General features: G+C 38.7%; 1 protein-coding gene across 3 annotated transcripts in view; it reads right to left on the bottom strand.

Annotated features, from left to right (window-relative positions):
- The window catches only part of LAMA2 (laminin subunit alpha 2), a 677,281-nt gene that overhangs the window by 64,416 nt on the left and 595,261 nt on the right, over nt 1-17,604 (bottom strand). For all 3 annotated transcript variants that reach the window (XM_005684731.3, XM_005684732.3, XM_018053196.1), the window contains 4 exons: nt 11,898-12,041; nt 9,477-9,610; nt 7,182-7,341; nt 2,383-2,507 (listed from right to left, as the gene is read on the bottom strand). In XM_005684731.3, coding sequence (XP_005684788.2) covers nt 2,383-2,507; nt 7,182-7,341; nt 9,477-9,610; nt 11,898-12,041 — 563 coding nt within the window. The remainder of the gene's footprint in view (nt 1-2,382; nt 2,508-7,181; nt 7,342-9,476; nt 9,611-11,897; nt 12,042-17,604) is intronic.

Below are 17,604 nucleotides of genomic sequence, written 5' to 3'. Positions count from 1 at the left end.
AATTCTCAAAACTCTTCAAGCTAGGCTTCAACAGGACTTGAACTGAGAACTTCCAGATGTTCAGCTAGATTTAGAAAGGGCAGATGAACCAGAGATCAAATCTGTTGGATCATACAAAAAGCAAGAGAATTCCAGAAAAACATCTCATTCTGCTTTAATGACTATGCCAAAGCCTTTGACTGTATGGATTACAACAAACTGTATAAAATTCTTAAAGAGATAGGAATACCAGACCACCTTACCTACTTCTTGAGAAACCTGTATGCAGGTCAAGAAGCAATAGTTAGAATTGGACATGGAACAAGACTGGTTCAAAATTGGGAAAGGAGGACATGAAGGCCTGAGATCTTTGCAGAATTGATAATTAGTGATGCTATAGTCTTATATAATATGCATGGCTGAAAGGACATTTAAATGCCTTAGATGTTTGGTTGACAATAAACTTTTGAAAATTCTACTTATAAATTTACTGAAGAAATGTTTAGGGAAAAGTTGGTGTTGATTTGTGAGTAGCAGAATGATAATGGAGACGTCATTGTCCTTGTATTGAAATCATTTTAGAAACAACATTCTAATTTTATTAAAGACTATGAACAAAACTACTATAAACCATGAATGGATCAGACTTTCAAACTGTCTTCAGTGCCAGGTTGAAAAGTTCATGATGACAAAAACAAACAAACAAACAAAAAACAAATAGAAAGATGAAAGTTAAAACTTTTGGGGAGAGAATATTTTGAGGCTACTTTCTTCTATAAAACTCCTGAGACATTGAGAAGAAAATGTGAAGTACTCTCTGCTACATTAATGGAGAATTTAGGTCCTAGCAATGTACATGTTCTGTTTATATTAGAAATAAAAAATATAAGCTCCTTAGCACCTAATTATTTTAGAGTTACTATGTGTGTTGATTAAGCTTCCAGGTCCGACTCTTTGCGACCCCATGGACTGCAGCCTACCAGGCTCCTCCATCCATGGGATTCTCCAGGCAAGAATACTGGAGTGGGTTGCCATTTCCTTCTCCAGGGGAATCTTCCCAACCCAGAGATCGAACCCAGGTCTCCCACATTGCAGGCAGATGCTTTAACCTCTGAGCCACCAGAGAAGCTTTATAGCTTTAACTAAATGTAATTAAAATTGTTGTAGGCTCAGTTGATCAGTAGCCTTTAAGTTTTCATGCAGAGAAATTCTCTGCTGCTGCTGCTAAGTTGCTTCAGTCGTGTCCAACTCTGTGGGACCCCACAGACGGCAGCCCACGAGGCTCTCCCGTCCCTGGGATTCTCCAGGCAAGAACACTGGAGTGGATTGCCATTTCCTTCTCCAATGCATGAAAGTGAAAAGTGAAAGTGAAGTCGCTCAGTCGTGTCTGACTCTTCACGACCCCACGGACTGCAGCCTACCAGGCTCCTCTGTCCATGGAGAGAAATCCTCTACTTCGACGTAATTTTTTACATATTCTATTCAGTTTTATATGAGAATATTTATATATGCTTTATATGCTTGATAAATATTTTTGAATTTCAACATTCTAACCTCTATCTTATAATTAATGATGGTTATTATGAAACTTTCTCCTGGCTTATCTTGACCTCTGTTTTTCCTTTCCCACTTAAAATCTTCAAGTCTGATGGGTTTCCACTTGAAACACTTACAGGATGCTACGTGTCATTTCATAAATACTGTAGGAGACAAAACCTGCAGTATGGTTCTCTATTGTCTTGTAAACATAAACAGAGTGAATCGAGGCTCTGAGGGGCCTGCAGTTTAATCAGTTAGGGAGAGCTTTCTTTAAGTAAAACTGAAATATGACTAAAAAAGAGCCACAGAGACCCAACACTTCCTGAACACAAAGGTAAGTTGGAGTAGAAAGAGATAGCAGTCTTAACTGATTGAGGCTAAAATACCTTGCTATTGTTATTTAGTCACTAAGTCACATCTAACTCTGTGGCTTCATGAACTGTAGCCTGCCAGGCTCCCCTGTCCATGGGATTTCCCACACACGAATAATAGTATGGGTTGCCATTTCCTTTTCCAGGGAATCTTCCCAACCCAGGGATCGAATCCTCATCTCATGCTTGGCAGGTGGATTCTTTACCACTGAGCCACCTGGGAAGCCCTGAAATATCTCACATTTGCAAATTTTACAAAAACATAGGACCATGTCAAAGTACTAGGGTACTTCCCAAGGCCTTGGAAAGTACCTATGCAAACTGGGGAGAGGACTTGAGGTTACTTCACTTCCTGGTAAATCTACCTTTGAACACAATCACTTCAAACTTCTTGCTTATCATCCACATGATACTGCAACACTGCACAATAAAACTAAAGCTTTTGTGATGCACCGGCCAGACAGACGTTAGGAGAGCCCTCCTCTTAACTAACCTGACGGTACATCCTTTGCAGTCACCTTCTATTTCTCGGAAATTCCACAGTCCTATAGGTTTGCTGTCAAAGTATGCTTCTCCCATACAGCCAGTGAATGTGATAACACGTACAGCATCAGCCTTCTGCAGAGAGAAACACATTTGTTAGAATTTCACACAAAAAACACCTTAGAGAATCCATGCTGGTGTTGTTTAGTTGCTTAAGTAAGTAAGCAAGTATTAGTTGCTCAGTCATGTCCAACCCTTTGCAACCCCATGGACTGTAGTCTGCCAGGCTCCTCTGTTCATGGGATCCTCCAGGCAAGAATACTGGAGGACCCTTCTCCAGGGGACCTTTCCGACTCAAGGATTGAACCTGGGGTTTAGTCATTTAGTTGCATGAAACTCTTTGAAATTCCATGGTCTGTAGCCTACCAAGCTCCTCTATGAGATTTCCCAGGCAAGAATACTGGAGTGGGTTGCCATTTTCTTCTCCAGGGGATGTTCTCAACCCAGGAATTGAATTTGCATCTCTTGCGTTGGCAGGCGGACTCTTCCACTGAGCTACCAGGGAAGTCCTACAGTACTCATGAGAGTTCTTATCTGAGCAGAAGAATCTTGAGTAGTTATTATCCACTCTTTGTAAAAATCTTGGTTGTGTACATATTCATTTTTTAACCGTATAATAATATATCCTCAGATCCTGGTTATTCTGCGCTATACCAGTTTATCACCATTAGTAAATAAACACTCCGTGCTTCTGACTTTAAATGAACTGCTTATTCTGTTTGAGATTCTGTTTTCTTCTTGGTCTGTAACATAGGATTATTAGGACAATTATATAAGAGAATTTATTTATGGTTCCACATTCAATGCCTGGCAGAGAGATGGTGTTTAATAAATGCTAGTGCTCCTACACCACTAAGATGATTTCTTTCCAGAGATTATGAGAAAGGGTTGTTGTTGTTGAGTTGTTAACTTGTGTCTGACTCTTTCGTCCATGGGATTTCTTAGGCAAGCATGCTGGAGTGGGTTGCCCCTTCCTTCTCCATATGAGAAATGGTAGATACTGACAATGGGAAACAAACGCTTGCATATAGATTACCTTATGATACTGCTGTCCCCAGTTTTTCATTTCCTTTTACATTCAAGTAGGTTTCTAGTGCAGGAGAATGAAGGGACAGAGTCAATTTGTAAGCAAAGGGGCCCTGCGGTTGTTGCTTGGGGGCATACACAGCACAGAGCCTGACATCTAATAAGGGAAGAATAAATATTTGTTGAATGACAACCTTAGTGTCATTCTTACAGGGAAAAGTCTTTTTTTTAAAATGTTTATTTTATATTGGAGCATACCCATCTGCCAATGCAGAAGTAAGAGACGTGGGTTCAATTCCTGGGTTGGGAACATCCTCTGGAGAAGGGAATAGCAACCCACTCCAGTATTATTGCTTGGAGAATTTCATGGAGAGAGGAGCCTGGCAGACTACAGTCCATGGATCACAAAGAGCCAGACATGACTGAGCACATCCACTATAGTTGATTAACCATGTTGTGTTAGTTTCAGATGTACAACAAGGTGATTCAGTTATATATATATACATCTATTCCTTTTCAAATTCTTTTCCCATTTAGGTTATTGCAGAATATTCAGCTGAGTTCCCTGTGATACACAGTAGGTCCCTGTTGGTTATCTGCTTTAAATACAGCAGTGTGTACATGTCAGTTCTTGGTATATAACAGTCAAGAAGGAGGAGAATGATCCAATTCTCTCTAGAGAAACTTGCTGTAATTTAAACAACTGTTCATTTTGGCACTGATAATGTTACAAGTCTACAACACTCTGCCAAAGTGAATTCACATTTATCTGAGTAACCTGAAAGGAAAAAGTGAATTGACATGTTTGGGTTTTAGAACAAATATAAGACGATAGTCATGGAGTAGTTAAACAGTTGTAGTTATAATTTAGGTTAAAGTCATGAACATGTACATCTTGCTACTGCTATGATCGAGTGGGGCATTGCCATGGAGAAGAAATGTTGGTCAGACACTGACATTTACAAGTCAAGAACAGTCCTTGGGATTCTCTGTTATCTGTGGAAGCTTCCCTTAATTTTCCAAAGGCTGATTATCCTACTTGTGAATTCTACTTGCTTTTTGTTTTTCCTCTTGCACAATAAAAATTATAACTGGGATATTTTCCTGCTCTTGTGAATTTTCATTAACATGACAATATAGTTACTTGTTTCAGTTTTTGGTTCATGTAATGGTATGGCAGGAACCTTGAAACTCCTGGCCAAAATGATTAAGATTTTCTATAGATTACATTTGCCTTTACTTTTTGCCCCTCATACTGGCATAAATCAGTTTCTTTATGCCTAGCGACATCTGAATAATAATTATTATTTAAGGTACAATTTAAGATGTGGCTCCAAATTCACTGCAGATGGTGACTGCAGCCATGAAATTAAAAGACGCTTACTCCTTGGAAGGAAAGTTATGACCAACCTTGACAGCATATTCAAAAGCAGAGACATTACTTTGCCAACAAAGGTCCATCTAGTCAAGGCTATGGTTTTTCCAGTAGTCATGTATGGATGTGAGAGTTGGACTGTGAAGAAGGCTGAGCACTGAAGAATTGATGCTTTTGAACTGTGGTGTTGGAGAAGACTCTTGAGAGTCCCTTGGACTGCAAGAAGATCCAACCAGTCCATTCTAAAGGAGATCAGTCCTGGGTGTTCTTTGGAAGGAATGATGCTAAAGCTGAAACTTCAGTACTTTGGCCACCTCATGTGAAGAGTTGACTCATTGGAAAAGACTCTGGTGCTGGGAGGGATTGGGGGCAGGAGGAGAAGGGGACGACTGAGGATGAGATGGCTGGATGGCATCACTGACTTGATGGATGTGAGTTTGAGTGAACTCTGGGAGTTGGTGATGGACAGGGAGGCCTGGCGTACTGGGATTCATGGGGTTGCAAAGAGTCGGACATGACTGAGCAACTGAACTGAACTAAACCAGATGGTAAAGAATCCTCCTACAATATGGGACACCTGAGTTTGATCCCTGGGTTGAGAAGATCCTCTGGAGGAGGGCATGGCAACCCACTCCAGTATTCTTGCTTGGAGAATCTCATGGACAGAGAAGTCTGGTGGGCTACAGCCCATAGGGTTGCAAAGAGTCAGGCATGACTGAAGCAACAGCGCATAGCACCATATCTCAGGCATTCGTTATGAATTTTATGCATATAATCTCACTATTCATTGTGGTAGTAAGGGATGGTGGTTAAGAATAGAGATTTTTATCAGATCCCAGTTCCACCACTCACTGCCATGAGATCTTGGGTGAATCATTTAATTTATTTCTTATATAGATTTCTTAAGTATAAAATGAGGCTTCTATCTACATTTTGGGGTTGTTATGAAAATTGTTAATTCATGTAAAATTACTTAGAACATTACTTAGCACATATAAGGATTATATAAATGTTATGAGTTTATTACTACATATTATCCTACAGTATGCAAGCAGCGTAGATATTTTTATCTTACTTTTCTAGTAGAGGAAACTGAAGCCCAGGGGGTTAAGTGACTTGCCTAAGGTCATATTTTAGCACGTGATAGAGCAGGGAATTCAGCCTGGATTTAATTTCAAAATTTCTTTCTTTTTTTCTTTCTGTTCTGTGTGTGTGTGTGTGTGTGTGTGTGTGTGTGTGTGTGTGTGAGCACGCTCAGTTGCTAAGTTGTGTCTGACTCCTTGCGACCCCATGGACTGTAGCCCACCAGGCTCCTCTATCATGGGCTTTTCCTGGCAAGAATACTGGAGTGGGTTGCCATTTTCTCCTTCAGGGGATCTTTCCAACCCAGGGAAGGAATGAATATCTCCTGTGTCTCCTACATTGCAGGCGAATATAACTCTGTGCTACCCCTGTATTTATCTTTCTGAGGAGGAAAGAAATTGGCAATATGACTGTATATTACTATGTACCATATACATTGATATGCAGCTCTAAGAAAAGAGGGTGATCTTAGTGTGTAGTTACGGAATCCATTCCAATACTTTAGAATCACATCTCATACACAAAGCAAACAAAACAACCTCACTCTATATGAAGGTTGACTTCTCATAAATTTGGGGTCACCCTGGCTTTTCACATTTTCTGACTAATCTTATCCCAGGATGATTCTGACAAGCCCAGGATTACCCATTATATTTGGTTGTGCTCCTACATCTCACCCACAGGTCGTTTTCCAACACCTAATTCCATCTAATCAACATGAGCTTCTTTAAAATGCAGGCACTTTACAATTCGAAATGCACAAGGACCTGTCATGAAGCAATTATGAATATTAAGTGCATTACTTGATAAGAATGAGAAGAGCAACTTGAAAATTTTAAAAATCAGATCATGATTTGAAGGCTTATGGCTCCTGTGATATTTCCCAAGGTATTCATAAATCTTTTAATTAGATGTGAGTTTGAACTTTATAGCACTTCATATGAATAAATCATAAATTGATTCAGAAAATGAGGTATCATTAAAAAACACTTTGCTCTTGAGGTAGCTAAAATAATATCAAAAAATTGATGCCACAGATTAGGGCAAAACAATAACTGTGTGAGTAAATACACATGGGTTTAAAAAGATTATGTTTTCAGATTGGATATTTCAGGAAGAAAATTCTTACTCAAAATATATCCATGTTTTCATAAAAACAAACTAGGTAAAAAGCTGTCAAGTTTTTGCAGTTTTGTGTCCTGTCTTTGCCCAAAGTCATCATGCCAGGAATTGTCTACAGAGATGGATGGGGAGAAACACATTACCTTCAATTTCCCAGTCAAGCCACCAACAAACAGCATTGCATTTGCATCCACATCTAGAATAGTGTACCCGGGAGGTGATGCCGCATGGTATGTACTGGGCATAATGCTGGCTTTGGGTCCATCCAGAGCTCTCACGGAAATAGTTCCATTTCTCCCAGTTCTTCCAGGGTGTGTGTTGGAATGAAATGAAAGAAAATAGAGAAAAATGAAGTACGTATCACATTTCTGATCTCTTCAGATTTAAAACATATAAAATGTAGAGACTTGTTTTGGAATTTAGCTTCAAATATTCCAGATTCATTAAACTGCAAATCAAAATCCAGAGTCTGATCTCTGCTGTATGTTTACCATCAAATTCAACCAGGACCACTGAGCAATATACCTTGATTCTGACTGTGTCCATTGATAGGAAATGACATAATAGCAACTAGCCAATGGAATGGCTGTTGGTTACATGGAGAGTCTTTTCCCTTTTGCTTTACAAAACAATGTGCCATTTACCTACATGGACTGTTTTAATAATGCTGTATTACTTCATTTAGCATTTTGCCTAATTTAATTCAGCAAGTGAACTCTGAATAAGCCACTCTTCTGCATTATAAGCTGCATAATTTCTCCTAAAAATCCCTGACTACATCTTGGATTCAAATTTGCTGTAGTGGTTCCTGGAATCATGCATCATTTACTGTTTGGCAAACCATCTTAATGTGCACACTGTAACATCCAGGCTTCAGAGTTGTGGATACAAACTGCATAGAAGAACTTCACATTTAGATTCAATTAACAGAATTTCAGAAGCTATTATTATTATATTTCATTCTTTTTTTAAACTGTTTGGTTCCCATGTGTTGTTAAACATGAAAATCTGAACTCTTTTCTGAGATAAGCAGTTGTAACAAAACTATCATTTTTCTCTCCCTGCTGTCTCATTTTGGTAAGCTTTTTATCTTTGAGGGTGCAGCATTAACTGAAATACATGGAAAAATAGAATGAATTTATCAAAAAAAGTTCTTGTTTAACAGAATACATATCTTCTAATAGAAGAACTGTACTTTGCAAATATAAGCATTCTTAAGTCCTGTAAAGTACTTAATCCCCCCACCACCACAAATGCAAACATTTTATCTATTGCTCTCTCCTCCTTTTCTTTGTCTCTCTCTCTCTCACACAGTTTTATTTAAGATCTTAAAAGGAATTAAAGATATTTCTTATTAAGTTTCTTTAAGAAACTTTTAATTGTGAAAAATCAAACATATACACGCATAGAATGAAATTCTATATATCCATAACCTAGGTTTAACAATCACCGATCTTTAAGTCCTCTTTACCCAACTCTGATCAACTTCCCTCGGCGTTTAACAAAACTTCTCAGCTGTTTTGTATTTAGTAGGCAGTTGAAAATTAGAAGAAGAAGATGAGAAATGAAGAGCAAGTATCAAGGACAAGAATGGATTCTACAAGTAATCTGCACACTATTAGAAGTTAATTAAAGCATCAAAGATAGAATTAATCAATTTCCTATTCCTTCCATTTTAAATAGTGTGGACCTGATATTATATATTCATGCCAGCATTTAGATAACTACTCCGTAAGCCAAGGCTGCTATGTAGACTAGAAGAGGAGCTTTGCACCAAAGACAGGCACCAATAGTAGCTCCTCTTTTTATCTTATAAAACATTTTTATTAGAGTACAGTTGCTTTACAATGTTGTGTTAGTTTCTGCTGTACAGCAAAGTAAATCAGTTATGCATATACATATATCCCCTCTTTCTTAGATTTCCTTCCCATTTAGGTCATCACAAAGCACTGAGTAGGGTTTCCTGTGCTGTCCAGTAGGTTCTCATTAATTACCTATTTTATACATAGAGTATATATGTTAAACATCAGACAAGGGATTACTCTCCCAAGTATACAAATAGCCCATACAGCTCAAAATAAAAAAAAGGCAGCTTTTGTGCTCTGGATTGTATTGAATGAGGGCAAGTCTCAGTACTTCTTCAGGTGACAGAAAACAGCTTAACCTGAATGTTTCTATGGAACAATCGAATGAGGGGGCCAGAAAAGACGGGTCACTCTGTTCAGTATCTTAAAGGTTTGTTAGCTCCTAACACGTTCTACAAAGATACCATCACACACTTACACATGTATGCAATATAAAATATCTGTATAGAATGTAAAATATCTGTTACATACCTACACAACTACCCTCTTGAAACAGAAATAAAAATTTTAATATAATCTAGGAAGCTACTTCAAAATTCTGTCAGTGATCTTAATCTCTACTGAGATAGTTACCTCGATGCCTCAATACGGTACCAGTATGAGTCATCAATAGTTAAATCTGGGTACTCCACACGCCCAACTCCAGATCCAACATCCCAGAGGAAGCTTACTTTGCCTTTACGCATTTCTATAGCCAGAAAGTCAATCTAGTGCACAGAAACAAAACAATAGACATTAGATACAAGGCACCATGAAAAAGGAGGCCAGCAGAGTCTTTTCAATGGGTGCCATTTACAGATCTGTGAAATAATTAGAAGCATCACAATAAAAATCCCCAAATAATATGGTTTACTATTATTTATTAAACAATAAATAACTTTATTACTGTATCTTAATAATGTGATGTCCATACACATGCATGATACAGTGCTGAGGCAAATGTGTTAATTCAACCAATTCTAGTTAGGTCTAACATTGAGACAAATGCCTTTTCTTACACTGATCCTGGAGATAAAAGCAAATATTTGGGTTCAGAATTCATCATTTTCACCACAGGTGCTGACATTTTTGAGGGGCCAGATATGATTTTTCACCCAAAGTGATCCAGAATTTCTCACCTAAATTCCGAGTATTGATTTATGTGGTAAGTGCTCTGTTGAAAAGTCATTCATTTTGCAAGGACTCCATGCATATAAAGTCACATGGGTCAACTGAAAGGATCTAGAAGTTTGGGGTGAGCTTGTCCAGATATAATTTCTGTTATTTCAATTTGAGTCATAAATTCAACACCAATCAGAAAAGTTTTCACTGATAAGAAATTAGTACACAATTTTCCATTTCATTTCACATGAATGTTCATTGTAATTTCTTAAAGAAAAGTTAAAAAAAAAACTTTATCCCTATTAATCTTTCTTCTTGAATAGTTGGATCTGAAAATATAGTTCAAAAATAAATGTTGGTTGCCGGGAGCCAGCATGAGGAATTCCATCCGTGACAAGGTCATGAGGCAAGAGCTCTGATGGCAAGGCTAATCAGACCTCAGGTTTTCTCCCTTGAATTTCCTGAGCATCCACCCCCCAAAAATAAGAATCTGCCTGCTTTTCCACTCTTCTGATATTCTCTGGAAAAAAGTCAAATCAGGGCTTTAGCCTTCTGCATTTGAAAGGGATGTTTCAGTTAAACCCCCTCTGATAGCTCTCTAGCTTGCCTAACAGGTTCCCCAGACCGCTTGCAGCTTGTGAATTGCTTACAACCCCCCAACCGCTAGAGGCACAAAGCTTAAAAGCATCTTAAAGATACAGAGCCTTTTCTAAAGAGTTAAAAATTATATCGGTAGAGGGTTTTCACTGTTGACTCAATGACTGCTGCCAGGCCTCCATATTCTTTATCTTTTAGGCACCTGGGAAGATGTTAATCAATGTAAACGGGATATGGAAAAGGATATATAGTAGTTTTGATGTTAGCAACACTAGACTTTTGAGTTAATTACTTTTCTCTTTGTTATATATCACTGCACTCCTCTTGTATCCTTGCTATGTAAGAATGTAACTTTATTTAGTGCTTTTTGAGAGTGGCACCAGACCTTGGGAAGATCAACACAAATAAGTCTTCTGGTTGACAAACCCTTATCAGAAAAAAAGGCTGTTAACTGTTAATTGGCCCTTTTGGCTGGAAGATGATGTAAATTACCTAAGACTTGTGTATACAATTAGGTATGCAGAGAGAAAAGCCTGGTTTTGATAAGAGTCTGGACTGCTAATGCTGAATAACTTTGTGTTACCCATTGATCTCCATGTTTTATCAAAAGCATAAAAGGCTTTCTGAACAATAGAGGACGGAGCCAGTCACTGGACTGGTTTCCCCCGTGTCTCTCTCTCTCCTTTTTTCCTTTCCCTCCCTTTGCTCTTTACTTTAACTTAAGGCTGAATTTCCACCTGGGGCGCGGAGGCTCCCCAAGTCTACTTACTTGCCCTGGCTGTTAAGACTCTCACGAAAGGGAGCCTAAGGCGAGGCACCCTTAGATATTCAAGCCAGCGCCGGTGGCCCAACGTAGATGGTGCAAATTCCTTGTCTGGAATTTTATTGGTCTACCGCATAATCCAAGCTATTCAGCCCTCTTCCGCCACTTAATTTTCCTACTACGCTATTGTTTCTTAATAATCTTATATCAATCAATAAATAAGTTTTTCTCACGCCAATGCAGTCCACCCTTCGAATTCCCTGGATCCACCGGGGCTGGACCCCAGCAGTTGGTATACTTACCCATGAAAGCAGATGTGCCTAAGCACTGTAAAAAGTTTTCATTTCAACTGCTTTCTAACTTGACATGTCAGAACTTTGTGAGGTCAGATTCTGAGGTTTTCAAACCTGAAAGGCTACCTTATTTAATTTTGGGACAATGTCATTAGATTCTATACGTTTTCCACCCTACCAGAATTAACCTGACTGTACACATACACAGTGGGCCAAAGAAAAGTTGAATGTCAGACTTACAAATTTGGCACTTCCAAGATAGAAAAGGAGGTTGTCTGCAACAGCCGTCTTTACATTGACAATGATATTATTGTAGCTTCCTTTCTTGATTTCCGGCTTGTATGTTCGAATGCAGTCACCTCCCGAAGACACAGATACTTTGATCTTCAAGAAAAACAACGTACAAAGAACCAAGACTAAATCTCTCACAAAGTCTGAAGTAGTTCCAAACAACCACAGAGCCATCATCATCTCTTCTTTGAAGTTAATTTCCATCATTGAATATGCCCATATGCAGACACCATTATACTCATTAACGAGGGCCCAGAAAAGCACCTTTCCACCAGCATCTTGACAAAGAGCTGTTCACAGTCCCATGGCTTGCTAACACATCATTATTTTTGGAAGCATACAACTAACAAATTCTTACCTTCATACCTTATTCCTTTATGAAGAGCAGAACGTTCTCAAAAGATGATTTTATGTGAAGCTAACGGTACAGATCTTCATTCAGGTTGTTTAATGAAATTTTACAATTCAAATTTCAGTGACTGTGGTATCACTTAAAATAGGAAGTCATTTTTCTTTTAATTTTTGAGAGGAAATTACCGACCTTCTCATATTCTTACAGTTGAAAGAGGCCAACTAGATTTTGTTCTAGATGTTCCAACAATAAGAAGAATCTAATCATTTCACTCTGAACATATATTTCAGAATAAATTATACCTTTTTATTAAGCTTCCAGGAAATGGGATGGAAACAATTTCCAGTGGCTATCATCACTAATGTATTTAACAGCTCCTTTTTCTTTTGACCGGTACTTCAAAAATTACTATAAATTACTAAGAAAGAAATTTCTATATGAACAGAGCTGACACTGTTCATACCAGTTTTTACTTACATTTAGGGAGCCTTTCTTCAATCACAAATAACACTAGGTGATTATTCCACTTAATTTTCTTTCATTTCTGTGTACCATCAAAGGGGTGCTTTTAGGACAGCAATGTAGTTGCTTGGACTCAGAGATTCTGTTACTTTGTTAGTGTCAGTGCTCAAAGTAGGAGGCAGGGACACATATAATACGTCTCTACACCACTGATTTAAATTCTTGGCTTCCAGAAGCCTCTTAGTCCTCACTGGGGGTGAATTTTCATTTTTTCATTCTTTATAGTACTTTCACACTTGGGAGAAGCCGAGGGGTATGTATCACTGTTACCTCCATAAAAGGGCTGTGCAGACTCCAAGGGAGATAGCCTGGGACACCAAACCAGTCTCCTTCTTCTGGTGAGACAAGGAGGTGTCTTGAAGAGTCTAAGAAGGGATGGTGTAAGACAGCACCAGGACCCAAGGGTGGTGCAGACCACACAGAGGATGTGCTGGATTCAGAATTGGTTCGATCCAAAAGACAAGGCTAAGGAGAGATTTTTGGTTCCCAAAAATATGAGAACTCTTGGGGATATAGCAGATCTCTTGACTCTCCTACAGATCCAGTATAAGTCATATATTTGTACTGTTTCTTCACCTAATCTGCTTTCTAAACTGTACCCCCAAGTAAAGGAAAGAGTGTGCTGAGAAGAAAAAGGGGCTCACCCTAGCGGAGCTCTGTGTGAGGCCTGGGGTGGAATCATCTAGAAGCCCGCTGCTTAGATGGCTCTGCCTGCCCTTACCTTTCTCCTAAGGATGGGACCCAGACTGCTAACTGAGGAGCCCAGTACTGAGGTCTACTCTGGTCATCAGAGTATTTGCCTTAAAGTGCTGGAGATTTTGTCTTCCTGCTTATATGGTTTTCAGTTAGGAGGTTAGTTCTTTGTTTCACAAATGACAGGATTTCCCTTCAACATAAAATGCTAAGAGTACATGAATCAAGATAAGTTACAGAAAAATAGAACCAGAAAATGGATAACTTTTACTCTGAAGTTAATACTATAAGGCAGATGTGCAGTAGAGGTTGGCAAAGGGTGTTGCATGATAAGTAGCAGCTATACAAAGGGTTATCCAGGGGCTTAGAGACTAAAAAAAGGATAACGTGAAGCAAGAGAAAGGTAATAGAGTGAAGGGCAGGTAGGGAAAATGCGGTTCTCAGATGTTTTTGATGTTCAGAAAGAGGTTGAGTTTTTAGGAATCTGCAGCAACTGAACCAAAACCATCAGCAGAGAAGGTCTTGTCACTGAGCAAATTCAATATCTGAAGAGGGCTGTAAGTGCCACTGACATCATAAAAAGATCAAAGGGAAGAAATCAAGGTCTGACGGGAACTCATGAGTCAAACTGAGTAACAGATTGAACTATCTCTGGCAGGAAATCATACCCAAATTCCTGATGGGGCTGGATTAAGTATCAAAAGTAACTATGTGTGTAATTTGTTTTATTTTTATTTCATAATGACTTATAGGGTTGGCCATAGAGCTTATACAGGGCTTCCCTGGTGGTTCAGTGATAAAGAATCCACCTGCAATGCAGGAGATGCAGGAAGGTCCGATCCCTGGGTTGGGAAGATCCCCTGGAGAAGGAAATGATGACCCACTCCAGTATTCTTGGAGTATCCAACCCACTCCCAGAAATCCCATAGGGTTAAGTCCATGGGGTCACAAAAGCTAAGGCGGATATGACTTAGTGACTAAACAATGACAGTAGAGGTATACTATGGCTAGTATAATCACAAATAACTCACTTTTGTTATTTGGATTAAAGTTATTTTGGTTATTTCTTTTGTCATTTCAAATAACTAATATGTGTTATAGGCCTTCCCCAGTGGCTCAGCAGGTAGAGAATCTGCCTGCAATGCAGGAGACACAGATGCAGGTTCAGTCCCTGGGTCAGGAAGATCCCATGAAGGAGGAAATGGCAACCCACGCCAGTCTTCTTGCCTGAAAAATCCCATGGGCAGAGGAGCCTGGCAGGCCGCAGGGTTGTGAAGAGTTGGACATGACTGAGGGACTGGGCACACAGCATGCATGCATATGTGTTACAAAGAACACAGCACATCGATAGTAAAATCCCTCAGTTACTGTTTAGGGGAGAAACGCCTGGATATGCGTGAAATGCATGACTGCTTGCGATGAGCTTCTGTCCTCGCTTGGGTATACTTGGTAAAAATGGCAGGGGTATTACATGACTAGAATGTTGAAAAGGGGGTTCTCAAAGTGTATTAGACAGAGCCCAGTACAGAAGCCTAATTCAACTGATGAAATTTCATCTGAGGATTGAAAGTCTGAGGGACCAGCCATTTTAGAGCTAAGGGTGTTTAACGTCTCTAGGAGTTACAATTCATCTGCTTCATGGCAACTTTACTTATTGAAACTTTATGGTTCTCTGAACAAAATGGTGTTTTTTATACCCAATACCGGAGAAGGCAATGGCAACCCACTCCAGTACTCTTGCCTGGAAAATCTTGTGGATGGAGGAGCCTGGTAGGATGCAGTCCATGGAGTTGCTAAGAGTCAGACACGACTGAACGACTTCACTTTCACTTTTCACTTTTATGCATTGGAGAAGGAAATGGCAACCCACTCCAGTGTTCTTGCCTGGAGAATCCCAGGGACGGGGGAGCCTGGTGGGCTGCTGTGTATGGGGTTGCATAGAGTCGGACATGACTTAAGCAACTTAGCAGCAGCAGCAGCATACCCAATACACCAGGAATTAATCTTGTAAAGTTATTTATTGCTCAACTCTTACACATTTTTACAGAAAGTCTCTAGACTTTCTGTTCTCCGGCTTACAATTTTGAATATACCCTCAGTATCTGCTCAAAAATGTTGGTAACCCATTGATAGCTACTGATTTCTCCATTTAAATACCTTGTGTTTTGTTTACCAATTATAAATATTTCTTTTATTTATCTTAAAACAAGTAAATCAAAGGGCAGTATCTATTCTTTTCTCTAGAAGAAATCTCTGACATATAATCCCTCTCATAAGAGGGGAGAGACTTTTGAAACACAAATATACTCGTTACTTTTTTCTATCAATTATTATTTCTTAATTTTTTTTTTCTGGCTGCATCAGGGAGCATATAGGATCTAAGTTTCCTGACCAGGGATTGAACCCAAGTACCCTGTATTGGAAGTGCAGTCTTAACCATTGGACTGCCAGAAAGTCCTGTATCAATGATTATTTCTAAAGTTGACCCTTAATAAGACTTCTAAACAAAAATCAGTAAGAATTAGGTATCTCTAAGGCATTTCTCACAACATTGTTTACCAATTCATCATCATGAACTCAATTAAACATTATTGAGAATTCCATTATTATATCTATTGGATTTTCACTGCATTCTTGCATCCAGTTAACTAGGCCATTCATTTAAAAAGAATGTCAGCTGCTCAGTTTCAGAGCCAACAAATCAAAAGAAATCTACTTAAAAATAAATATCTTCAATTTCTTGGTCATACTGAGTATATGTTAGGGCCACATCCAGACACTCATGACAGATTACAAATATATTTCTAAACTAGGAAAGTGTAGTCTTCAGTGAGTACAAAACCCACCGGAAAAAAATTGGTTGCTTACAAATTTCTAACATCTTAAAAAAATAAGGCTCTTTGTTGTTAACTTCAGCTTCAAAAAGTAGTTGAAAGTTTCCTTAAAAGGCATGGAAAATGGATTTTTTTCAAGCATTACTTTTATACCTTTCTTTCACTTTTTTAATGCTGTAAAGGGTGTGGAGAAAGGGACTCCTCCTACACTGTTGGGAATGTAAATTGGTACTGCCACTTTGGGGAACAGTAGAGAGATTCCTTAAAAAACTAAAAATAGGTTCATCTTCATTAGAACAAACTCAAATGTGGTCTTTTTTATGGCTGAGTGATATTCCATTAATGATGCAGGGAGCCCAAATCTGGTGCTCCGTGACTACAGAGGGGTGGGATGGACCATCTAAAGGGGTGGAAGGATGGAGAGAGGTTCAAGAGGGAGGGGACATAGGTATGCCCATGAGTGATTCATGTAGATGTATGGCAGAAACTAACACAATATTGGAAAGCAATTATCCTCCAATTAATTAAAAAAAGACTAAAAATAGAACTACCATGTGATCCAGCAATCTCACTCTTGGGCATATATCCAGAGAAAAAATGGTTAAAAAGGACACATGCACCCAAAGTTCACTGCAGCATTATTTACAACAGCCAAGACATGGAAGCAACCTAAATGTCCATTGACACGGGAACGGATAAGGAAGAAGTGGTACACATATACAACGGAATATTACTCAGCCATTAAAAAGAATGAAATAATGTCATTTGAAGCAATATGGATGGACCTGGAGATATCATACTAAGTGAAGTAATTTTGTATTTTGGGACAGGTTTTATATATTTATATGTCAGAATTTTATCTTCCTCCCAGTGGGTGGAGATGGAATAAGCAAGCACACATAATTGATGAATATATGGGCATATTTAAAAATTCCTTTACAATGAAGAAATAATAAAAATGTCCATATCTTTCTACTTGGTAACTAAATAAAAAACTGTGGCTAAAAATGTGATTCACAAGCTGGAATCGAGATTGTCTGGAGAAATACCAACAACCTCAGATATGCAGATAATACCACTCTTATGGAAGAAAGTGAATAAGAATGAAATAGCTTCCTGATAAGGGTGAAAGAGGAGAGTTTAAAAACTGACTTAAAACTCAACATGCAAACATAAGATTATGGCATCTAGTCCCATCACTTCATGGCAAATAGAAGGGGAAAAAGTGGAAGCAGTGACATAGTTCACTTTCTTG

Source organism: Capra hircus, chromosome 9 (assembly GCF_001704415.2).
Source record: "Capra hircus breed San Clemente chromosome 9, ASM170441v1, whole genome shotgun sequence".
In the NCBI taxonomy this organism is placed as follows: Eukaryota; Metazoa; Chordata; class Mammalia; order Artiodactyla; family Bovidae; genus Capra; species Capra hircus.
This window is presented reverse-complemented; position numbering and strand designations above follow the sequence as displayed.